A 25,079-nucleotide genomic window follows, 5' to 3' on the forward strand; every position below is an offset into this window, starting at 1 on the left:
AGCTTGGGGAGGTTTCTAGGGGTGGGTCTGACACTTCAGCCACTTGTTGCAGGGGAAGAGGAAGTCCCATCCTCTCCTGCCTCCAGCTCAGCAGCTGATCCCAGGTCAGGGTAGGAGCCACTGGCTGGGGTGTACCCAACCCTGTGGTGATTTACCTCTCTGACAGCTGCTCCAGTGCCTGAAATCATGTACCTCTGCAGCTAGGGAGTGGTGAGTGAATGCTCTTGCAGCTTCCCTTTGCTTCCCTGTCAGAAAGTCATTTTTTCTGCATGGAAGCAAAAAAAAAATCTGTGTGAGACATGAATTCTACACACACGCAATGGCACACAATTCCCCCAGGAGTACTCAGATGCAAGTAGTGTAGGTGCTTCAGCAGCTAGGCCTTATAGGCACTATCCAGTGTCTCACTGACCACTCAGACACATGGCTGAGCAAAAGGGTATTTTACACGGCAGACAGAAAAAGGAATGTCTGCAAATATATAGCAGCTTAAACAGTTAAGAGTTCAAAAGGAGTAACAGCAATCCTTGCCTGAGGCCTTGGCTACACTTGTGAGTAACAGCACTGTAAAACCTCCCCGAGCGCTGTTACTCACTCCTCGTCCACACTAGCAGGGCACTTACATCGCTGCAGGTACTCCACCTCCCTGAGAAGCATAAGAGATACAGTGGAGTGGCTACAGCCTTGGCTACACTGGTGCTGTACAGCGCTGCAACTTGCTGCACTCAGGGGAGTGAAAAAACACTCCCCTGAGCGCAGCGAGTACAGCGCTGTAAAGCGCCAGTGTAATCGGTGCCGCAAGCTACTCCCCTTGGAGAGGTGGAGTACATGCAGCGCTGCAAGACCTCTCTCGCAGCGCTGGCGGCGCGACTACACTCGTGCTTCACAGCGCTTCTGCGGCAGCGCTGTGAAGTCCCGAATGTAGCCAAGGCCTACGACTCTCCCCTGTGAGTGTGTACTAGGAATCAACCTGCAGCACTGTACTGATCACCTTGTCAAGTGGCCAATCCTCTCCATTGTTGTGACCGGCTATGCCGAAGTGCGGGTTTTAAAGCTCATACCACAGAGAAAAAGCAAACCGTTTGCTGTTTGCTTTGAGTGAGTGAATGGGTATATCTACACAGCCGATATTAAAGGGCTGTCATGGCAGTTGCAGCACCATCTCCCAGCTCTGTAAAAAACCCACCCCCACAAGGGGAGTAGCTCCCAGCACCTGTGCACTGTCTACACTGCCACTTTACAGCACTGAAACTTGCAGCACTTAGGGGGGTGTTTTTTCACACCCAAGTGAAAAAGTTGCAGCACTGTAAAGTGGCAGCGTAGACAAGGTCTTAGTTTCTCGCATTAGGGCCCCTTTGCGCCAGCTCCCCGCCCAGTTGCTGCTGGCAAAGAAGTCCCACGCAGACCTGCAGCCAGCAGTGACGTCTGACAGTCTCAGCCTCTTCCACATGTGGCTCTCTCCAGCTCCCCGGCAGCTCCCACTCCCAGGAGTCCCCAACAGAGCCCGGCCACCGCCCTGCGCCCGTCCGGGAGAGGGACGCACAGCGGGGAGGAGGCGGACAGGGGCTGTAGTCCCCGGCTCCGCAGAACGAGCCCAAACATTACGTGACCCCCGCTGCGAAGTTTCGCACCCCCGGAGAGCTCGGGGCGGGAGCGAGCGGCTGGCGGCACGCCCCTCCTGCTGGCCTGGCAGCGCCGGGGGCCCAGCGGCTACGTGCACCGCGCCTCGCTTCGCTCCCCTGGGGCACTGTCCCGCTACCACAGGCCGAAAGAGAACCCAGCAACCAGGCGCCCCGGCACCGGCTGGACCCACACAAGCCCCACCCCCTTCGCTGCTCATACGCGCTTCTAGCCAGACTCAGCCCCGCCCCTTGAGGCCCACTGTCCCTGCGCATGCGCTCTATAGCTCTCCCATTGCCGATTAGGGTCTCTCTCGGCACTTCCGGAGGAGGGACGAGGCTGGAACGGTGAGGGTCACGTGCTCTCGCTGGCCCCGCCCCCAGGTGCGGCTGGACGGGACGATGTTGCTGCTGCTGGAGAAGCTCCCGGCTGACCAGGCCCTGAAGGTGAGACCCGCCCCCATAGCCGGTGCGCTGCTCCCCGCCCCCTGCGTGGCGTCTGGGCCGCCCGCAGCCCCTCCGAGTAGCGGCGCCCAGTGCCCAGGCGGCCCCGGTGCGGGCAGACGCGGTACCGCGCCCAGCCGGGCGGGCTGTCGGTGGGCAGCGAGCGGCCCCGGCCGTGCCCTGGCGTCCGCTTGGCTATCCCGGCGCGGGGCCGGGCGCCTTGCCCTATGCTGCACGTCAGCTGGCGGCGCCGCAGCCCGCCTGGGACCAGGGCCTGTCATCTCCGGGCTAGTGCCAGGTGGGGTGACTCGTCCTTGCTAATAACGGGAACCCCCTTTGCTGTACATAAGCACAAAACAAGCGGCCCGAATTCCTCACCGTGTGACATTGACAGGAGCCGCCCTCCGCTTCTCGGGGACACACAGAGCAGCCTCCCCGTTTTGTTACGGGTGTGTGTCAGTAACATCTAGTGCGGGGCGCTCCTGCGTGTGACCCCTGGGCCACTACACCTCTGCACGTCCGGCTTGGGGTCCCCGCCCCGCCCTCAGTATTCACACCTACACATAGGGAAGCAATCCCAGCACCCGTGGTGGTTCTGGGATTTATGGGCTAAACTTCTGTGGTCAATATTTTAAGTAACTTAGACATAGATACTTGCTGTCTATGAAGAGAAGAATGTTCAGGACAATGACTCCTTCCTCTCCCACCTGGGAGGCTTCCTTGCTTCCCTCCCCCATCTACTTTTCCTACCCTCTGCCCCCCAAAAATATAATAAACCATTAATGGCAACCATCCTGTGGACATGTTTCTGTATGGATCAGGATTCCCTCTGCTCGCTAAACTGGAAGGGATAATTGGCTCTTAACTTCTTAGAAGTAATGAGATAAATACTTTTAATTGTCAGGAGAAGGGTATCAGTTACATTTGTCTTTAAATGTAATTTTGAGTGAGGCTGCATTAATTCATCAAACCCTAATAAAATGAGCTGGGCAAATCTTTCTCCTGTTGTTCCCTTCTCTCCAGACAGCTCCTATTAGCTTATCATTAGGGCTGTCAAGCGATTAAAAAAATTAATCATGATTAATCACATGATTAAAAAAATCCCGATTATATAAATATTTTTGGATGTTTTCTACATTTTCAAATATATCGATTTCAGATACAACACAGAGTACAAAGTGTACTGTGCTCACTTTGTATTTATTTTTATTATAAATAATTGCACTGTAAAAAGAAAAGAAATAGTATTTTTCAATTCCCTTAATACAAGTACTGTAGTGCAATCTCTTTATTGTGAAAGTTGAACTTAAAAATGTAGAATTATATACAAAAAATAACTGCATTCAAAAATAAAACAATGTAAAGTGAGCCTACAAGCCCACTTCTTGTTCAGCCAATCGCTCAGACAAACAAGTTTGTTTACATTAGCAGGAGATAATGCTGCCTGCTTCTTGTTCACAATGTCACCTGAAAGTGAGAACAGGTGTTCGCAGGGCACTGTTGTAGCCAGCGTTGCAAGATATTTATGTGCCAGATGTGCTAAAGATTCATATGTCCCTTCCTGCATCAACCACAATTCTAGAGGACTTGCATCCATGCTGATGATGGTTTTGCTCGATAATGATCCAAAGCAGTGCAGATCAATGTATGTTCATTTTTGTCATCTGAGTCAGATGTCGCCAGCAGAAGGTTGATTTTTTTTTTTTGGTGGTTCAGGTTCTGTAGTTTCTGCATCGGAGTATTGTTCTTTCGAGACTTCTGAAAGTATGTTCCACATCTCGTCCCTCTCAGATTTTGGAAGGCACTTCAGATTCTTAAATCTTGGGTCAAGTGCTGTAGCTATCTTTAGAAATCTCACATTGGTATCGTTTTGTCACATCTGCAGTGAAAGTGTTCGTAAAACGAACAACATGTGCTGGGGCATTATCCGAGACTGCTATAATATGAAATATATGGCAGAATGCAGGTAAAACACAGAAAAAGAGACATACAATTCTTCCCCAAGGAGTTCAGTCACAAATTTAATTAACGCATTATTTTTTTAATGAACGTCATCAGCATGGAAGCATGTCCTCTGGAATGGTGGTTAAAGCATGAAGGGACATACAAATGTTTAGCATGTCTAGCATGTAAATATCTTGCAGTGCTGGCTACAAAAGTGCCATGCAAATGCCTGTTCTCACTTTCATGTGACACAGTAAATAAGAAGAGGGCAGCGTTATCTCCCGTAAATGTAAACAAACTTGCTTGTCCTAACGATTGGCTGAATAAGAAGTAGGACTGAGTGGACTTGTAGGCTCTAAAGTTGTACATTGTTTTGTTTTTGAGTGCAGTTATGTAACAACAACAAAATCGACATTTGTAAGTTGCGCTTTCACGATAAAGAGATTGCACTATGGTACCTGTTTGAGGTGAATTGAAAAAATATTTCTTTTCTCATTTTTACAGTGCAAATATTTGTAATAAAAATAATATAAAGTGAGCACTGTACACTTAGTATTCTGTGCTGTAATTGAAATAAACATATTTGAAAATGTAGAAAAACATCCAAAATAGTTAATAAATTTCAATTGATATTTTATTGTTTAACAGTGCGATTAAAACTGCGATTAATCACGATTAATTTTTTTGAGTTAATTGTGTGCGTTAACTGCAATTAGTCGACAGCCCTACTTATCGTGTATCTAATAGTTTTCTTACTTTTTGATTTTTAAAGAACTGTGAAACAGACAAGCTGTTTATTACAGGGGTGGCCAAACTTACTGACCCTCGGAGCCGCATATGATAGTCTTCAAAAGTTCGAGAGCTGGGCCACACCTGCTGGGGCTTGGAGCTTCAGTCCTGCTGAAGCCCCAAGCCGTGGCAGGTACACCCCGCAGGGTTGAAGCCCTGAGACCCTCTCCCTCTGCTGGGCAACAGCCATGAGATCTCTCTCCCCTGTTGGGCAGAAGCCCTTACCCCACCACCTCACTGCAAGGCAGAGGTCCCAAGCTCCCCCCTCACAGTCTGGTAGGTGGAGAATGGAGGGAGATGTGAGGGACTCCGTGAGCTGCACTTTAACGGTAAATGTGGCTCGTGAGTCACAGTTTGGCCATCTGATATTCTGTACAAATCACTGTCCAAACACACACACAGTTGGCAGTTTTATATTTAACAAGAGAAATAAGAAAAATATCTTGATTAAAATAACTAGAGGACTAGTGAAAATATTCTTGAACTTTTTTACCAGTACAAATAAAACACTTGAGATATTCTTCAGTCATCCTCACAATTGTCAGCGCAAAATAAATTAAACACTGACTTTCCTCGCTGATAATAATCCAGAATCCTCTGCTGCTGTCATAACAGCTCTGACTATTGTTGATTTTTTTTTTTTGGTAAATGAAGTACTAGTCAGTCCTTTTCAACCACAAAGAAAGTAGTTGCTGCACTGGGCCTTGAGGATAGAGAAACTAGGGGAGAGTTTCTGGGTGCAAGTGGCTGGTGATTTGGGGAATGGGGAATTATAGTAGCAGTGGATACTCACTTATTAACATCTTGTATTTATGCTGCACATTTAATTTTGAAGATTCCAAAGTGCTTCAGAAAGATCATTGCACCTCACTCAGGTGAAACTCAGTGATAGTTTAATAGCACATATCAATACTATATAACAGAAGATGGGGGGGGGGAAACAACTATCCAGATGAAGAGGCATGATGTAGTTACCCTGTGTGGACCCTTGCCAAAGCAAGGGAATTAAACATATCTCCTTTAGGCCTTGGCTACACTGGCGCTGTACAGCGCTGCAACTTCCTGCGCTCAGGGGTGTGAAAACGCCCCTCCCGCCCCCCCGAGCGCAGCGAGTGCAGCACTGTAAAACGCCAGTGTAATCAGCGCCTGCAGCGCTGCAAGCTACTCCCCTCGGAGAGGTGGAGTACTTACAGTGCTGCGAGAGAGCTCTCGCAGCCCTGGCGGCGCGACTACCCGCGCGCTTCACAGCGCTGCCGCAGCAGCGCTGTGAATTCCCAAGTGTAGCGAAGGCCTTAGTGAAAAGTGTTGTGTGATGTAGTCAGGATCTCTTTATTTTTTTTTTTTAACAGCTCTTCCAGAATAGGCTACCTCTAGCTGCACGTTATCCCTTTACACAATACCAGGGTGGCATTCATTCAGCATCCAGCCACTGAGGCAAATGTGACACCTGAATTGTCTGCTGAACTTTGCTTCTTGTGTAGGGTAATAGTGGAGCCATTATAAAGCTTTAGAGGGTTTTTTTGTTTTTTCCCCCCAGTTTCTTCACCAAGTAGTTGATGGCATATGTGGCCGTGCATATTGTCGATATCAGGATTATGGCAGTGTTTGGAATTTGGCAGAATGGATGGAGGTATTAGAAGAAACAACAACATTCTTCAAAACTACAGTTGGCAAAAATCTGTCAGATGAAGAGGTGAGATTATCATCATTGATTAGATTTGACTTTCTGCCATCAAGCCTAGTGCTATTGCTATTCTATCCTGAAATATTTATATATTTTAAGTGGGGGTTCATATGTTAAATATAGGATCTGGATAGTAATAAAATAAACCAAATCTTGATCACCTTAAGCAGCTCCCTGTCTGCCTCGTCTCATCCCCCTTTATTTCAGGGATTCTGTGCAGCTCCCTGTATCCTCTCTCTGTTCCAGGTTCTTTGTGACCCCCCCGCCCATTTCCTTCCTCCCCTACCAGCGTCCTCCATTCTCCCCTCATGCCAGCAGTTCTGTGTGCACCCTATTCTCACTTCCCCTCCGTGGCAGGGATTTTCTTCACCTTCCCTTCTTCCATGCCAGATTCCCCCCCACCCCTCCATCCCTGACTCTGGTTCTATGTGCCCCCATTCCAAATTCCCCCATTATTCTCTCTACATGGCAGGGGCTTTGTGTGTGCTCTCATTCTCAGGTCCCTAATACTGGCTTTCAGGGTTCTGTGGGGTCCATTCCTCCTCCTCCCATTCCATGGGCTATGTGTGCCTCCCCATTCCTGCCTTCTTCCCACATGCTAGGGTCTACAGTCCTCTTCTCTCCCCCCTCCCACCCCCCCCCCCAGACTCTCTATACTCCTTTCCCCTGGGCCAGGGTTATGTGTGCCCCCCTTATTCCATTCTGGGGCCACCCATTCTTCCCACTCATGGCATTGGGGCTGTGTGTGCCCCCATACCAGGGATTCCGTTTTTCCCCCCAGCCCCACATAGCAGGGACCCCCATAGGAGGGACTCTGCAAACTCTCCTTCCTTTCCACCCATGCCAGGGGCTCTGGCTGCTCTCCCCCCTTCCCACCTTCCTCCACCATTCTAGTGGCTCTGTCTGCTCCCTCCCCCCGATCAGGTTTCCCCCATTTCCTTCCTCCCTCCACCAGCGTTTCTGTGTGACCCATTCCCCCATCCCTTCGTGCCTGGGCTATATGTATGTCCCCATTTCCTCTCTTCCCTCATTTTCTGTCTGGGAGATAAGTCATTCAGGGTGTCAGCGAGTTACTCTGTTGGAGGATGAGCAGAGATGAGATGTGGTATTGATATTGTGGAAGACACAGTGTGCCTAATTTTAAGGAAAACTTATAAGTGCTCATAAATATAGTTAAGAATGTATTTATTTCATTTTATGGATAGCAGGGAGGTAGCAGTCAGAATGCTAGCTCCAGAGTATATGTGGGCATCTGAGTGACAGATAAACAGTCAATACCAGTGTGTCCTTTCAAACTAGCACTGGGAGAGTTACCTTTTATTTTATTTTTTTAAGGAGTGCCTCAATGGATTCTAATTGAAACTTTTCTTTTAAGAAAAGAATCTAAACAGGTTAAATAGTATCCCTTTGAGAGACCATTCTCCAGTCAATGTTTTATACATATATTTAATTTACAGTTATGGAGATAAACTTCATGGAGTCATGTTTGCTTATGCACCATAGGAAACACACCTGGGGGAAATCAATAGGAAAGGGGCATTGATAGGGAAACTTCCTTGAATTTTTCAAGCCTCAAGTGCATTCAGCTGAATTGTTTGTTAACAACAGTGAGTAAACACTTCACAAATTTCCCTAGCACATAAACAAGGCTTTATAGTGAATAAAAATTTCACTGTATCTGAGGGTGCTTTGGTGGTTGCTTATCTCCACTGTCTGCCATCGTGACCTGTTGGGAGAGGCAAGGGCAAACACTGAATGTAACTCCAGGTAGCAGTTATCATTTTGGCTTCTTATCCAGTACAGCTATATTCTATTGTAAATATAAGCTTTTCTGCTTCATAATTAAAACTCTCTTTTTACTGATATTTGCAGGCTGTTCAGCAGTTGAATGAGTTGAGCTCAAGCTATCAAGAAGCAATAATGAAATGCTTGAAAGGCAGAAAGGAAGAAATCAGGCATGCATTGGTAGAAAGCATAAGTGCAATCTCCTCTGCCCAGCTACAGGATTTTGACTGGCAGTTAAAGGTGAGACACTATCTCTGTTGCTTACTGTCCAGACCCTACAAGGTTACAGAGACACCCTCTGGTAGGCTGCCTGATTCAGAGGTAAGGTTAGACTTATATGGATACCAGAAACCCAGAGCAGAAGAATTGCTGGGAAGGCATACAGCTCATGAAAATAAGCTCCCCTTTGCAGTGCTGCATTGTTGCCATCTCTTGGACGTTTTTGTGAGCTTTTGATTCTCCTCACACATTTAATTTACATCTCTCCATCACAATTTGAGCCCTAACTGGGAAACTTGAATAGAAGAAGAAAACCTTTTGCTTAGAATAAAATAAAAAAGTAAAGCTACATGAAGACTGTGGAATTCTCTGACTCATGTAAAAAAAATAACCCTCTAGATCAGGCGTGCACAACATGCGGCCCGCCGCGTGGGCTCACAGTGCGGCCCGTGGGGGGTGAGTAGGCAAGCGGTGGGGGGGGGGGGGGGGGGGGGGGAGGGGGGGGGCGGGGGGGCGGGGGGGCGGGTGGCTGAGGAGGCGAGCAGGCGGGTAGTGGCGGGGGGGCAGATGAGCCGGGGGAGGGCTGAGGATGTGAGCTGTGTTGGTGGCTGACCTGGTCTACTGATCTGGTCTGGCTCCCATCCTCTCTCCAAGGGTTGCAGCTGTCTGGAGGTGCCTGCTTTCCATGCCTTCCTCATTCACACCTCATTCATTCAACAGGGCAATTGATTACAAAGTGGGGGGGGAAGATCTTATTCTACTTCTAGCAAAAAGACGTTTTTCTTTTACCTCAATTATACTACCTTAGGAGCCCGCTATAACATATTACAAAGGTTCAATACTGCTGTTTTGGTGGGGCGGCGCTGGGAACCAGGGTTTGTTTCCGCGGGGCGGGCGGCGCTGGCGGGGGGTGGGTGGTGCTGGGGGGGGGGGGGGGGGTGGGGGGGGGGGGGGGGGTTCGGCCCCCGCGGGTTTGGTTGGTTTCAGCCCTCAGCTATTTTCTTTGGAGTAATATGGCCCTCGCCACTTTACAAGTTGTGCTGGCCTGCTCTAGATCATGACTAAATGTATGTACGTTTAAGGGATAGATTGACATCAGTTGTATTTAGTTTTATTTTACTAAAGAGAACGGTGCTGCCCAAAGTTGGAAGAACATCTGCCTATAGTAGAAGTGCTCTTTTGCATAAACATTTTAATCTGCCAGAAGTGCATTATAGAAATAATCCTGATAATATTGCTTATGTTTTTCTGTCCTTGTTAGTTGTTAAATAACAGATTAGCTTTTTGTCCTAACAAGCACTGTAGATATTTTTTGCTGAAAAATGATTTTGAACTCCAAGTCAGTTTTTGACTGGACCAGATTTTGCAGGAGCTGATAGCATAACATCATGTTGTACTTCAGATGAGCTGCCTGTTAAGTACTGATCTGTCTCACTGACTGAATTTACTGTTGACAAGATTATAAACCAGACCTATAAAAACACCCAGTTGCTGCCCGCAGTTTCTTGTTACTTTCTTCTATTGAGGTTGTTTTTTTTGTTTTGTTTTTTTTTAATTTCTGGCTAAGAATTAATTCTGAATTAATATAACATCTGAACTAATTCACAGCTGTCCATTTCTTCCTTTGTGGCTCACTTTTTGCGTTATCCTTTATTCCCATTAGTCACCTGTGCAATTTATTAAAATCAGAAACTCTCCTTTGGGGAAATGCTGCTGTAATAGTTATATAGAACCAGCTGCCTTCCCATAGTTGAACAGGACCAAAATCAAGTCACAGCCTCCCTGTGTCTGGTATATGATAATACTGCCAAGTGAATGGAAAAATGTATTCAGTATTTGCTAGCCAATGTGAAAAATACCTGCACCACTTCACACTCTCTGCAATTTAAAGGAATAGAGCTGTGTACTGTATTTAGTTGCAAAATTGTCAATAAACTTTCTATTACATTTAAAAAAAAAACTTTTACTGGGGCTGATTTAAATAGTAGAAAAACCTTGACATGCCATTTGACCGGTTTTACCAGTATTTGTAAAATTGTATAATTGTTAAATAGTATTTGACCATCTGCAGAGTTGGCTGGAAAGTGCAAAAAACCACTTAAGAATAAGAATGGCCATACTAAGTCAGACCAGTGATCCATCTAGCCCAGTATCTTGTCTTCTGACAGTGGCTAATGCCAGGTGCTTCAGAAGGTATGAACAGAACAGGTAATCGTTGAGTGATCCATCCCCTGTCGTCTACTCCCAGCTTCTGACAAACAGAGGCTAGGGACTCTTCAGAGCATGGTTTTGCATCCCTGCCCATCCTGGCTAATAGCCATTCATGGACCTATCCAGTTCTTTTTTCAAACCTGTTATAGTCCTGGTCTTCACAATATCCTCTGGCAAAGAGTTCCACAGCTCAACTGTACATTATGTGATGAAATATTTCCTTCTGTTTGTTTTAAACCTGCTTCCTATTACAGTAAATGCTTTGTTATTCGGTATGTTGTGGGAATGGGGGGTGCTGGTAAGTCAAAAATTCTGGTTAACTAAGAGTTATACTTACCAATGGAGGGAGGTAGTTTGGATGCGGGAGGAGGCTCAGGGCTGGGGGTTGTGGTGCGGGAGGGGTTGGGGCGCAGGCTCTAGGAGAGAGTTTGGGTGCAGGAGAGGGCTTGGGGCAGGGGTTGGGGTGCGGGAGGAGTTTCAGGGTGCTGGATCCAGGTAGTGCTTACCTTGGGTGTCTCCCCACAGGCGGTGACATGTCCCTGCTGCTTGTAGGCGGAAGTGTGGCCCGGTGGCTCAGCGCACTGCCTCCACCCGCAGGCGCTGGGCCGCAGCTACCATTGGCCGCAGTTCCTGGCCAATGGGAGTTGCGGAGCCAGCACTCAAGGCGGAGGCGTCGCACAGAGCCCCCATGGCTGTTCCTCTGCCTAGGAGCAGCAGGGATGTGTCGCCGCTTTCGGCCATGCGGAGTCAGGTAGGGAGTCTGCCAGCCCCGCGCCAACTAGACTTTTAATGGATATCAGAAATGCTGGTTTCTAGAGCTTTCTAGTTGGTAAAGTGTCGGATAACACAATTTTTACTGTAATTTCATTTGGTGACCCCAAGTTCTTGTGTCATGAGACTGAGTAAATAACACTTCCTTATTTACTTTCTCCACATCAGTCATGGTTTTATAGATCTCTATCATATTCCCCTGTTCTTTTCTGGTACTTTGACTCTGGTACTTATTCAACAAGTTCCAGAGTAATTGCGTAAATTGCAAATACTGTTCAGTCAGGCCTACTGTCATCTCTTTTACCTTTATAGTCTTTCATGGCGCTCTCTCTCTCTCTCAGCAGATTTGCCCTTTTTATCTAATCCTGGCCCTTGTTGGGTGCAAATTTCAATTCCATTCCATTGTATAACTTGCATGCAGGATTATTTGAAAAACTAAATAAGCAAGAAACTGTTTAAGTGTTGGCAGGTCCAAAATGTAATCTGCTTTAAAGTTTAATTGCAAAGTTTAGGCAACCAAAGTTTTCAGGAATGATTTCAAAACACATGGTTCAGTGCTGCTGCCTATACTTAACACTAATCCTGACAGTGCCCTTTCAAGATAAAGTGTAGATGTGGTGGCCTGGGGGATATATAACATTTAATGGCTCTATTTTAAATGACTTTTAATTCATCATGTACAGCTTGCTCTCTCCAGTGATAAAATCTCCATGCTGCAAATGCCACTTCTCAATCTTGATCTGGATGTGAAAGAAAATGGTGAAATTAAGCCAGTCTCTGTAGAAATGAATAAGGAAGAACTGCAGAACCTAATAAATGCACTGGAAGCAGCTAATAAGGTATTTATTACTGACTTTTTATTACATCCTTTCTTAATTAGGTCCTAACTACTACAATCATTTTAGTTTACCGTATTCCTGTTCTTATAGGACGATTTTATAGGAAGTGACTTGGTAGTGGAACATGCTTTTGTGGAGTTAGAGCTTATTACTGTATTTAAGTTTGTTTATGTTTATCTTTAGCAGTCTTTGTTTATCTCTGGCACAGTTTTATAAAAATCATCTCTTCCTCTAATGAACAGTTAACATTTTTTTTGTCATTAGCACTAGTTGATTTTTATCAAACTTTCTTCCTCTGCTGCTCTACCACTGATTGGAATTCTGTGGCGTAGGCCCAAAATTTTGCATGACCCTCTTATATTGTTTTGTTTCATAGTGTTTGGTTACCATGGTTAGCCTGTCTGGTTCTGTATAGCAAGACAGAGCCCTGGATATTGCTACCTAACAACAAAATGCTCTTGATGCTGTACATTAGAAAAAGTTCCATTTCAAAGGTTCCCATTCCTTCTACAGGGGCAGGAATGCAGCAAGCACAATAGACAGCTGAGATCAGGATCAAACTGTCCTGAAAGTTGTAGCAAGCAGAAAAGAATATGAAAAGAACAGCGTTTTAGATTAAAGTCACATACAGAATGATTTGAAGACAGAATTTCCTCCTGACTCTCACAAAGCATCAGTGTCTGGAAACACTCTTTGACACATTATATGGGTTTATCTAGATCAGGGGTGGGCAAACTTTTTGGCCTGAGGGCCACATCAGGGAATAGAAATTGTATGGAGGGCCATGAATGCTCACAAAATTGGGGTTGGGGTGCGGGAGAGGGTGTGAGCTCTGGGGTGGGGCTGGGGGTGAGGAGGTTGGGGTGCTGGAGGGTGCTCTGGGCTGGGACCGAGGGGTTCAGAGCAGGGCTTTGGAGTTGTGCTCCGGCTCTGCTCCAGCTCCAGGCAAAATCCTGCAGCTTCACTGCTCCTGAGCTGCTCCAGGCTCCGCTCCAAGCCCTTGTTCAGAGGGCAATCAGGGCTGGGACTGGGGTGCAGGAAGGGGTTCAGGTTCTGGCTGGGAGTGTGGACTCGGGGTGGTGCTGGGGATGAGAGGTTTGGTGTGCAGGAGGGTGCTCCAGGCTGGGATCGAGGGAGATCAGGGCTTGGGCAGGGTGTTAGGGCGTGGGGAGAGTCTCAGGGGTGTGACCCCTGACCCAGCGCCCCCCGAAGTGGGGCCAAGCCGCGTGGTGCGGCCCCCGACCCTGCGCCCCAGCCGGAGCGGGGCCGAGCCACGTGGTGCAGCCCTGACACCGCGCTCCGGCCGGAGCGGGGCCGAGCCGCTTTGTGCGGCTCAGGAGCTGGCTTAAAACGGCTCATGGGCCATAGTTTGCCCACCCCTGATCTAGATCAAGCAATCCTTTATTTCCTGTGGGCTAATAGAACAGATAGAAAAGGAATTGTACACTGAGAATGCCAGTATATCTGACATTGAAAAAATTAATTTTAATGGAAACTAAATCCCCTGGAATAGTTCCAAATTGGACAATGGAAAGCAGAAAATAAACGGAAGAAAGTAACTTAAACATTTTTGGAGTGGTGTGGTGATAGGGAAAGACAGAGTATTGTCTGACTTGTACATTTGTGGATGGTAATCACATGGATTGGAGGTATCCTCAACCAAATTGCAGCATTTATTCAAGGCACTTTATAAGGTACAGTGGTTTGTTAGCGCTGTTGATGAATGATGTACGTGCTTTAAATATCTGTTGATTTACTAATAATGACCGTTTACAAACTTCTGTCTCCCAGTAGAATGAGTGGAGAAATGATGGAATAAAGTAGAAGGATCTAGTTAGAAGTTGGCTATTTATCTCTTAGATCAAGTTTTGGTTGTTTTTTTGAGGGTTTTTTTTAAACTTAGCTGACAAACTATTTGCTGTTATCTATCTATAATGTCTTAATGTCATGGCTGCAATTTGCAGGCCAACACTTCTAATATTTTTTCAAGAGTGCTTGGCAACTGGGAAATCCTGGCTAGTAATTCTTAGTGCTTTTAGTATCAAATGCTAAATGAGGCAGAAGTATAACAGTAATGGTGCTGTTTTTTAAAAAAGTGGTCGTACATAGTTCAAAGTGGTACGAGCACATCTCAGTGTAGTAGCGCGAGGACTGGGCCCCCAAGCAACCTGACAGCTAGTCATTGGGCTGGTCATCTTCATCCCAGGTGCAGTGGACACTTCCATATATGCCCTGCTGTAGCCAACAGCCTTCTTTTGCTTTTGGGAGTAGCTCTCTGGCTACCTGCAGGAACTGTTCCTTCTTGGCAGAGTGGTCTCCTAGGCAGTTGGCAGCAGTTCCTGTTTGGGCCTTCTCAGAGCTGATCACAGGAAAACTCTGAGGCCTCTGGGTACCCCTGAGTTCCCTGCAAATGAAGCCAAAGGAGCAGTTGCTCATCCAGATTCTGGGCTACCCAGCCAGGGCTCCTTTAGCCCAGGCTTCAGCAGATGCCAGCTTGCTCGGCGCTCTCCTCAGGGTTCCAGAGGAAGAGAAGATAAAGTTCTCAAACTTGATTGTATGTATTGAGAGGAGGGACTCACTCTGTGAATGGTGTCCCATGTCTGGTGTGAGGCAGAAACCTGCAGGCATATTTGCAAAGACTGTTTGTAAGGTATTGTCCAGGCATCTTGAGCCTGTCACTCTGGCCCTGATTGTAGCTGAATCTCATTCTTCTTTCAATTTCTTTCTGAAGGTCGTTTTGCAGCTGAAATGACGAGATTCTGACTATCAGTGACATCTGGTGGTGGTGGTTCCACAAGAGACTGCAAAGAGAATGGAGATATACTCTATAAAGTGGGAAAGTAATGATGCTATTAAAGTACTGAGTTAAGCAAGCAATACTGATGTGGACCAGAAGATTTATCACAAATTTGCTGGAAAAAGAAAGCCTGCTGTCCACTAGACCCAAAACACAGTTGCCTTGTAGAAAATGCTGAAAGTTGTATAGGCCTATGAAAGACTACAGTAGCATTTATGAAAAATTTGAGTGCTGTGTTTGACTTTGGAGAGGAGATTTTGCAGATGTACATAAGCTTGTTTTTGTTCAGAATAAGAAATCTTGCCTTCACAGTAACTTATTACATAACAGTGTAATATAAGTTGCTTTCCTGGGAAGGGTAAGCACACCTGTGTCCTGGAACATAAATATTTGATACTTGTGAATAGCAAAGTAATAAACTGTTGATGCTTTACATAGATAATGGCTTTTGAAAATTTAAAAAAATCTTTAAACATTCAGAACCTTCCGACCTGTGTCTTGTGGGTTTCACATAATTGTCTTGAATCTGCTCTGAAAACTGCACCAGTGTCAAAGTTCTGAATAAGAAACACGTGGCTTTCAACTGACAAGTGTGACTCAAAAAAAAAATCAAGTGGTAGCTTTGCAGAACAGTAGGTCAGCTATTTCCAAAGTGTGTCTGAGTGTATATGCTGTACACAGGCTGTCAGAATAGTGCTCCCAGCCCAATATAGCCATTTTTCTGCAGGGAGGGTGTTACACACCTGCTGAGTTTGGGGGCAGGATTTAGACTACATGCAGAATTTCGGAAGAGAATTTATTGATACCAGAAATCTGTCTGATTCAAATAATTACATGCTTGTCTAAATATCAAAACATGTTTAGTTGTATTTAAATAGAATAAAAAAAATTTATGCATTCGTTTTACTTGCAGTGAACTGTAGTAACCCATGTTATCTGCCTTTAACAAATAAATTCTTGTGACTCTCTTTCAGCCGGAGGATGCGGAAGTGATGTAAAGGGCAGGATCCTGCTTTCATACCCAGATAATAGTGATTTGTGAGGTACAAGACCCAAGACTATCATTCATTTCAGTAGTTAGGTTCCCATTGACTTGTGTGGGAGCAAGACCTGAGTTCAGATTTACATCTCCAAGAGAAAACAGTCAGCCACTACAACATTCTGTAGGCCAGATCCTCACCTGGGATAAATCAATTGGAGCTTTGCCAACTTGCATCACTTAAGAAGCTGGCCCTGTAAGGAAACATTAGCTCTGCCAGCATAAAATATAGGTGTCTTTTAAGTCAGTAATATGAAGGAATTCACTTTACATTACCTTAATTACTGAAATGCAAATTCATATTAATTTTCTATTTTTCTGCCTTAGATAGAATTTTAATTTTCTCTTTCCACTGTGAATAGTATTTGTAATTAAATGAATGTGTAAATACTTTGTGTTTTGCATATGGCAAGCTAATGAAAAAGCCATGAACCACCACTATTTAATATTATGGTCAGAGTACTACATAACAAAATTTCAGAAATGATAATTGCAAATGAACTCTTATTTTACTGTATCATTGTAATGGGATCTTCAGTAGGAATGAATTAGAGAGAAACAACCTTCATATATCACATAGAATAGTTACGTGTAACTTCAAGCAATTTATTTTTGATGCAGAGAGATGCACTGGATTTTTCTGATTGAAATATAGCAGTTTTGTTGCTTGCTCAAAGATATTCAGGCTATTATTGCTTTTTTAGCCTTGTTTTTGTCTTTCTGTTGTTGAAATGAGTGAATAGGTTTGCTTATCAGGTTAACGCAATCCATTATTGATTTGTGTATGTAAATTCTACTGATTTAGGCAAGCATGGCAGTAGCCCTAAGGGCTGCCACCTTTGATCACTAGTGTGCAGAATTGACGCCCCAAGATTGTTGGGAAGTTATGGAAGGAATATTCAGGATAGTATTTCCCACGTAGAGTACCCATCATGGGGTAAAATCCCTCCAAACCCTGAAGTCCTCCATGTATGTATTATATGTTGGACTAGTAATACTGTATATTATTTGTACTACCTAGGAGCCCTAGTAATGGACCAGCATCCTGCTGAATATATGTATAGTAAAGGGACCAAGGAAGGGGTACTGAGTGATTAACCAGAGAAGAGAGACCCCCAAAATATATCTTTAGTATTTCATTTCTGTGTTAGGCATTTAGTCATTGTAGGCAAAGTTTATTTTTATATTAATTGGTTGTAGACCAGTTTTGTAACTTGGCTGGAGAAATGTACTTAAATGTACCTAAATTATGCAGTCATGTTTATCCAATTTAGTAACTACAGTTGTTTACAGTGATTCTCAGACCTCTGTGGTTCAGGAGCCACATTAGCGATTAGTATTACCCAAAAGAGCCACAGTAGTGTGACTTCATTGTTTCATTTACTGTAGTACTATATATTCAGATTTAAACAGAATGACATGGGAAATACTAATTTATTATATATATAAAATTCTCACAGCAAAATGACTGATCAAGTATTATTTTATCAACTACAATTGGTTAATAATATAGTAAAAGCATCCTGATTGGTTGTTAATTAAATCACAGTGTTTTTATATTATATGCTGTAAAGAGCTGCAGGAGACACATTGAAGAGCCACTTGCACCTTGTGAGCTTCAGTTTGAGTATCACTGTCTGATAGTTAGAGAGTAGCGTCAACAGCAACTCCTTGAGGTTGTGAGCTCCTCAAGAAGCCAGGTGCCGGAGAATAGAGAAAGTTAGTAATGTGGACAAACTAACAGCGTGGTTTGTGTGTCTTTGGGCTCTTCAGGTTTTGGATGCTGTGGTCTAAATTTTCAAAAGTGATTAATGATTTTAGGTGCCCAATTTGATCTATATTAAAGGGGCCTGTTTTTCAGGAAGTTCTGGGCACTCAAAAATTAAGACACCTGAAATCTTAGTTGCTTTAGATCCTATGCTTCTAGCCTTCTCTGCAGATTTTTCCAATCCCTCTCCCTGAGCGGAGAATTTAGTTAAAATTCAGCAAGTTGAAACTAGAAGTCTTCCCCCTCTTATGGGATTCACAGTGGGAAGGGAGATCATCACCCTATATATTTATCTGATAGCCTCTGGTGACTGCGTAACTGTGAAATTCTTAAAACTTGAATGCAGATAGCTATAAATTAATGGACATACAATCATAAAAGATATTCAAGTAAAACCAGTGACTTTCCTCTATTCAGGCTGACCGTGCTCAATTTTTGGATTGAATAGGTTATCCTATACTGTTCCACACACACACACACACACACACACACACTATTTTATCTAAAGCAGTCTTTACAATGATAGCGTGCCTTGACTATTTTTCACATAACGCCATTATACATGCCTTATCTTTTCCCCACCAACTCCACAAATATCTTCGTCAGATAAGCATGGATATTGTGCTTGTATGCTTCAAGCACCTCAGAAATAAAGTGGGGACCTGCATAGCAAAATTAGCTTTAATTAAAACTTGCCAAATACATAACCAAAAGACTCTTGTTAAAGGAGGCCTCACTGTTGCTAATTTAATCATTTTATTATCAACACATCCTTTTTAGTGAGGTGGGGGAAGGAGTTACAAACAGGCTAAAAAACCTGTTCCTTAGATTTACAGTGCTGAAAGTAAGAACAGCTGCCATGCAAATGTATACTTTAAGTCAATTCTGCACATTTCTGAGTAGAGGACAACTTTGTTTTTTTTGTTTTGCCTTTTCACAGTTTATAAACACCATGAATGCATTAAAGAAAGTTTCCGAATGCTTACAAGGTATCTATTTTAAATGATATAAAAGTGAGCAGGTGAAGTTGGTATAGGAACATGCTTTTGATATAGGTTTTCATGCTGGTATCTTTTAGTTTTCAGAAATCTGTTGTTCAAAAATATTGTTAAAAATGCTTCAAATTGAAATGCTTCAAAACAGTTTTTTTTTGTTTTGTTTTGATTTTTTAAATAGGCCCCAATGATAGGTTCAGATTGTACATTCATTCAAACTATAAAAAACACATGGAAAATCAGATGATTTTCAGCTCATACAAAGCAAGTTTTAAAATCAAGCATTTATTTAAAAATAATGCTTTTATTTGGTTACTAGGAAGATACAGGTTAATAAAGTTTACACACATACATTTTATATTACATGTTTTGAAGCTACGCAAAAATGGCTTTATACTTACACTGTAGGTGTGTATGTTATTTACTTGTTCGTATTTTCTTGTTTGTGTCCTGCCATTTACTTACTTAGGGCCAAACCATCCTGTGTGTAAGGCACGTAGTGGCCTACAGTAAAAATAAGAGGAAATGGACCAAAAGCAACGGAAGAGAGAGCCCACTTTTCTATGGCATTATGTAGTATGGTTGGACAATAGCATATATCTGGCTATGCTATGGAAAGAAGGAGCTCCAGGAGAAAGTAGGGTTAAGAAAAGTTGTTTTCCCTAAGTTACGATCGTACAGCTGGAAGTCACACTGGGCCAAACCAAAACTAATTTCTACAAAACTTGGTAAATTGTCAGCTTCAGCATTCATGGATATAGAGGAATGAAGAGTCAGACAAAGATAAAGGGGCATGTACAAGGAAAGAGCTCAAAACAAGCTCATCTGGCTGGAGGGTACACCAAGGAGCTTGTGTGTTAAGCATGTACCCAGCAGTGCTCCCTCCAGTGCGTAGAAAGCTATATGCAAAGAGGGATGTTAAGTAAAGAAGAAGACATCACATCTCCAAACAGGTTCTCGTACAGAACAAATAGTATTATACTGCACAGCATGGGCCCTGTGTGAACTGCAAAATGTGGCCAAATGGGGCAAATCAGAGAAAAACACCTAGTCGAGGAAAGCAATACATTATGTGGTGGATTGTAATGTAAAGAGAAAGTGTTGGCCTTCATCATCAAAGTCACATGAGTCTCTACCAAAAGGGAGTGAAATAAAGAACACTATGGAAACATCCAATCCATTCTGAATGCACAAGGGTTAGACCAATATATGAGGAGTCATAGGTGAGGCCATTAGTTCCTAGCACAGAAATTGACTCATCTCCATGTTTCTCTGCATGTTTTCAGGCCTTATCACATGCTCAATCTATTTAGCTATTTATACCATGCTTATTGCTACGGTATTTGTGTGCTCTACAAAACTATAAATCCATTAATCGATCTCAACATAGGCTCACTTTGTTTCTTTTTCCCCCTTCACCAGCATGCACGCACACACGCACTCTCTAATGATATACATATGATTTAAAATATCATATTAATCTAGATGTTTTGTTTAGGTGGATCCTACTTCTGGTGCCTATGTGTTCACATATGGGCACCAGAAGTAGGATCCGAGTGAACAAACCATGTCAAATAAGTTACTGTAACATAACACATTATGTTGTCTGCTAGATCAAAGTTAGAAAAATTTGATTTGTTTAGATTAGGACAAAGGAGATTCTAGCCCTCTACAGATGTTGCTCATTCTTTATTATTGACCGTGCAAGGGTTGGTTTTTCTGCACATTTGAAGACATACCTCCTCTTTGATTGAACACACTTTTTTCACATAGTTTTCCTCATGGTTTTGGCAATTGCATGGCTACTTTTGCAATTGTGCATGATTTGCCTCTCAGAACTTACTTAGACAAATTTTCTATTAAAGTTAGTGGAAGTCTTGTCTGAACAACAACTGCACAATTTGGTCCATTTCTGCTTACGTCACTACGTAAAAGTCACAGTATTGAGACCTTTATGGAAATTGTCATATATCAAAATGTAGAATCTAGTTCAGGAAAGTAACTCAAGTAAAATATTGACATCAACCATTGTGGCAGCAAGTTATTCTAATGGTACCTTGTATAGATCTTTTAAGCATGTAATAAAAAAAGAAACAAATGTAATTGTACAGTAGAATATTTGAACAAAAATCCCGAACAAAAAGGTAACATGTAGCGCACACTGTATGAAAATTGTATTTCAACATGTAAAAAGCATCTACACAAATTCACATTGCACTGACAGACCTGCAATTTGAATCAGAAAATGCAGCATATCTTGATACAAAGTAGAAAAGTTAATTATAAAAGAAATTAGTCTCCGTGTCCTCCCTTGGCATTAGTTAAATTACTGTATATATTTGATCGCAAGCTGGTTCGTTTATGGATAAGTAAAAATGGCAAATTTTTATGACCTATTCATAAATTGACCCTATAATTCAGGGGTCAGCAAACTTTGGCTCCCGGCCCATCAAGATAAGTGGCTGGCGGGCCAAGACAGTTTGTTTACCTCGAGCGTCCGCAGGCACGGAGGTAAACCTAAGTAAACAAACTGTCACGGCCTGCCAGCGGCTTACCCTGATGGGCCGGGACAGCAACTGGTGGGGAAATTTTTGGAGGGGGAGAAGCTGGGGGTCAGGGGAGTAACCCCTGTGACCACCCCCACATGACCCATCCCCATGTAACCCCTCCCCGCCCCTAGCCCAGGACCACTACAAGCTCCCCATCCCATCCCTTCCCACCTTATCTGGGGCGGATGTCTCTGGCCTGGCTGCAGCCTGCTCCAGCTGGCTTGGGCTGGGCGGCGCAGCCGCAGCCTGTCAGCCCCAGAGCTGCAGCTGCTTCGGAGGCTGGGGGGAGAGCAGCATGGCCAGAAGAGGAGAGAGTCTGGCCCCGCCTCTTCCCTTCTGGCTCTGCTGCCTATCCTTGCCCTTGCCTATCCTGGGCTGTGTCCCACCTCTCCCTCTCTATACCCATTCATAAGCCAACCCCCTTCTCTGATGCTTCACTTTTTTACTAAAAAAATTTGGCCTATGAACAAGTATATACGGTAGGTTTTTCCATTTCATAGAAGTCTTCCCTTGATTTCCAAAAAAACAAAAAATCCCACAAATGTAGTGGTTTTCTTGATTAATCACTTATGACTTAATCCTGCTCTATTGAAGTGAATGGGAGGTTTACTATTGATTTCATTGGGAGCAGGACCAGACCCTTAAACTGTAGGTGCAGAAATTATTACTGCAAAAAAATTGCTTTTGTAACAAAGCAATGTTGTATGTCAAAATAGCTTTATTATAAAAAAATTGCAATTTATCTGAGTCTGCAATTAAAATATACATTTCTGGTGTTAGCCTTTCTGGTAACAAATAAGCTGAAATGTACTCAGTCACTACTTGTCCTAAAGCATGTGCAATTATATTCATGCATTGAATAGTGGATCAAAATTTGTAATGAAGAATCAGTGATGTAGAGATTTTTACTTCATTGGTTACTGGAAGAGTACTTTTGTGAGCATACCAAGTTAGTCTGTGAAGTTTTTAAATTATTCTTTCATAAAAACTTCAGACCTGATTCTTTTTATGTATGGTAAGGTCCCTTTACACCACTAATAATTTACCAAGGCCTTACATTTTAGGATGCTTTGTGGGAGGTGAGGCTGACTGGCCTGTGGTTCCCCAGTTTCTCCTTCTTCCCTTCTTTTAAAGATGGGCACTACATTAGCCTTTTTCCAGTCATCCAGGACCTCCCCTGATCACCATGAGTTTTCAAAGATAATGGCCAATGGCTCTGCAATCACATCCGCTAACTCCTTTAGCACCCTCGGATGCAGCGCATCCGGCCCCATGCTCGTCCAGCTTTTCTAAATAGTCCTGAACCACTTTTTTCTCCACAGAGGGCTGGTCACCTCCTCCCCATGCTGTGCTGCCCAGTTCAGTAGTTTGGGAGCTGACCTTGTTCATGAAGACAGAGACAAAAAAAGCATTGAGTACATTTGCTTTTTCCACATCCTCTGTCACTAGGTTGCCTCCCTCATTCAGTAAGGGGCCCACACTTTCCTTGACTTTCTTCTTGTTGCTACCATAGACTTGCTATGTTGCTAACATAACTTGACTGTGCACCAAACTTGACTGTCCAGAAGACAAAGAAAATCAGCCCATGGAATTCTGGAAGTGTTTTGGTGGCTCCAAGGATATGCCTACACAGGGATAAAAAACCCCTGGCTGGCCTGGGTCAGCTGACTCAGGCTTGCAGGTCTCAGACTTCAGTGCTGAAAAATCAGAGTTCTGGGAGCCTCCCCCCTTGCAGGGTTCTAGAGCTCAGGGTTTGGCCTGAGCCTGAATGTCTAGTGATTTTTAGCTCTGCAGTCTAGCCCCATGAGCCCGAGTCATCTGACTTGGGCCAGACCCAGCCATGTTGCAGATCTTTTATCCTTGTGTAGACGTACCCCTGGAGCATGAGTCCAGTGGGGTTGTGTCAACACTACAAATCAATAGGGTTTCAACCCTGGGTCCCAGCTTGACTCAGGCTCAGACTCTCCAGCTCCATGGGGTCTTGGGACCCTGGGTCTAAGCTCCGGGTTAGCACAGTTGGTATGTAGATGGAAGGGGGTTAGCCTTGAGCCTGAGTTAGAACCCTGGGCTTACATTGCAGTGTAGACAGTGAATCAAGCAGAACAGCTAACAGCTGACTCTCTATGGACCCAATCCTGCATTCTTTGCATACTCCAAACTCTCATTCAGGCCTTTTCTCAACAAATAGTCACAATAACAATGGTTTATCACTTCTACTTTGTAAAGCCACCACTTGTTAGCACTACTTTCCAATATAGCTGTTAGTCTAAAAATCAGCCAACACTTTATTTTGCCCGCTAGATCAAAGTTAGACAAATGAGATTTTCTTAGATTATGAAAAAGGAGGTTCTAGCCATCTGCTGATCTTGCTTAATTAGAGAATCTACAAAAAAATCAGCTCTCATTATAATAATGTCTTATTTAAAATGATTGCTAATGCTCTTTATACATTTCTTTACAACTATGAAAAGAATCCTTTAAATAAATACATAGTTACACCATGATGAGTTTATAGAAATTATGGGTAAGGAACCTTTTCTGGAGAAATTAGGTGCAACTGCTGCAGTGGAGCGACCAACACTTCCCATTAACACTGACATGATATTCTAGGGCAACTGGGAGTTTTGCAAAAATAAGGAAGTAACGGTAGGTAGACAGGGCCAAAAGGGCATGATTGTGAGACTGGCACAAGTTCTGCTCGAGGCAAGAGGTCATCATATCTTAAAAAGTTAAGAAATACAAAAAGAGTTATAAAATAAAAAGTTACTAATGTCATAAGAAAACAAAATACTTACAGTTCAGTCTGGGCTTCAGTACCACATGAACAGCCCATGGTAACTTTACTTGCAGTTAGGGAATGTCAGATTTAAGTTGCCGGTTTTATTTTGCCTCTGGAGATTAATTAACTAACTACTCTGAGAAGGTTTCCTGTTCAGCCCCTGGACCACTCTGTTAATAGTTTGGTGGGATATTATGACTATCCTTTTCATGAATTATCAGTACAGGGGCTCCTAAACACATGGTCATATTGTGATTGTAGTGCAGGAAATGTGGATCACAGATCTGTAAATATAGTAAAGAGAGGTAAGGTCAAATGTAACCAGGAAGCCACTGTAAGTATCAAAATAAGGGCTTTTTAATGCAAGACCCCTAAAACAATACATTTTAAATTACAGAATTCTGAAAGAAACAATAATATGGAATAACCACCCAGTGGTGCTGGAACATTTTTAGTAGTGGGTGTGTGTGTGTGCTGAAAGCCACCCCCCGTATCCCTGTCCGTGCCCCTACCCACCCCCTGGGAGCAGGGTTGTGTCTCTGAGGGCGGGGGAGACCTGTACTGGGGTAAAAGGGCCAAGGCCACAGCTGAGGGTGGGTATGGGGCCAGGAGCAGAATCCCAGGCAGGGGCCAGCAGCCGGGACCCCATGTGCAAGACCAAGAGCAGAGCCCCAGCGTGGGGCCAGGTGCAGGGACCCAGGAACAGAGGCCTGGGAGTGGGGGGTGGGGCTGGGCAGGGGGCCAGCGGCTAGGACCTGAGCCCCAGGTGAGGGGTTGGAGAGCGGTGTGTGGGCAGAGGGCCAGGAGTAGGGCATAGGTGTGGGAAGCACCCCCAGGTTTTATGTTC

General features: G+C 44.1%; 1 protein-coding gene across 1 annotated transcript; it reads left to right on the plus strand.

Moving 5' to 3' along the window:
- The first annotated feature begins 1,909 nt into the window (after positions 1 to 1,909).
- Positions 1,910 to 16,008, plus strand: COMMD8 (COMM domain containing 8). Its single transcript, XM_034771895.1, has 5 exons — positions 1,910 to 2,066; positions 6,334 to 6,489; positions 8,353 to 8,505; positions 12,150 to 12,305; positions 15,037 to 16,008. Exons 1-5 carry the CDS (start codon positions 2,022 to 2,024, stop codon positions 15,055 to 15,057), a joined length of 531 nt encoding a protein of 176 aa, XP_034627786.1. The 5' UTR covers positions 1,910 to 2,021; the 3' UTR covers positions 15,058 to 16,008.
- Positions 16,009 to 25,079: the final 9,071 nt, after the last annotated feature.

The sequence above is a fragment of the Trachemys scripta genome, chromosome 5 (assembly GCF_013100865.1).
Source record: "Trachemys scripta elegans isolate TJP31775 chromosome 5, CAS_Tse_1.0, whole genome shotgun sequence".
Lineage (NCBI taxonomy): Eukaryota > Metazoa > Chordata > Testudines > Emydidae > Trachemys > Trachemys scripta.

Bases quoted from the DNA above. Each gene is read 5' to 3' on its own strand.
- COMMD8 (XM_034771895.1), top strand. From the start codon at position 2,022: ATGTTGCTGCTGCTGGAGAAGCTCCCGGCTGACCAGGCCCTGAAG. The intron at 6,490-8,352 runs GTGAGATTATCA...TGATATTTGCAG, and splicing joins AAAATCTGTCAGATGAAGAG to GCTGTTCAGCAGTTGAATGA. The intron at 8,506-12,149 runs GTGAGACACTAT...CATCATGTACAG, and splicing joins ATTTTGACTGGCAGTTAAAG to CTTGCTCTCTCCAGTGATAA.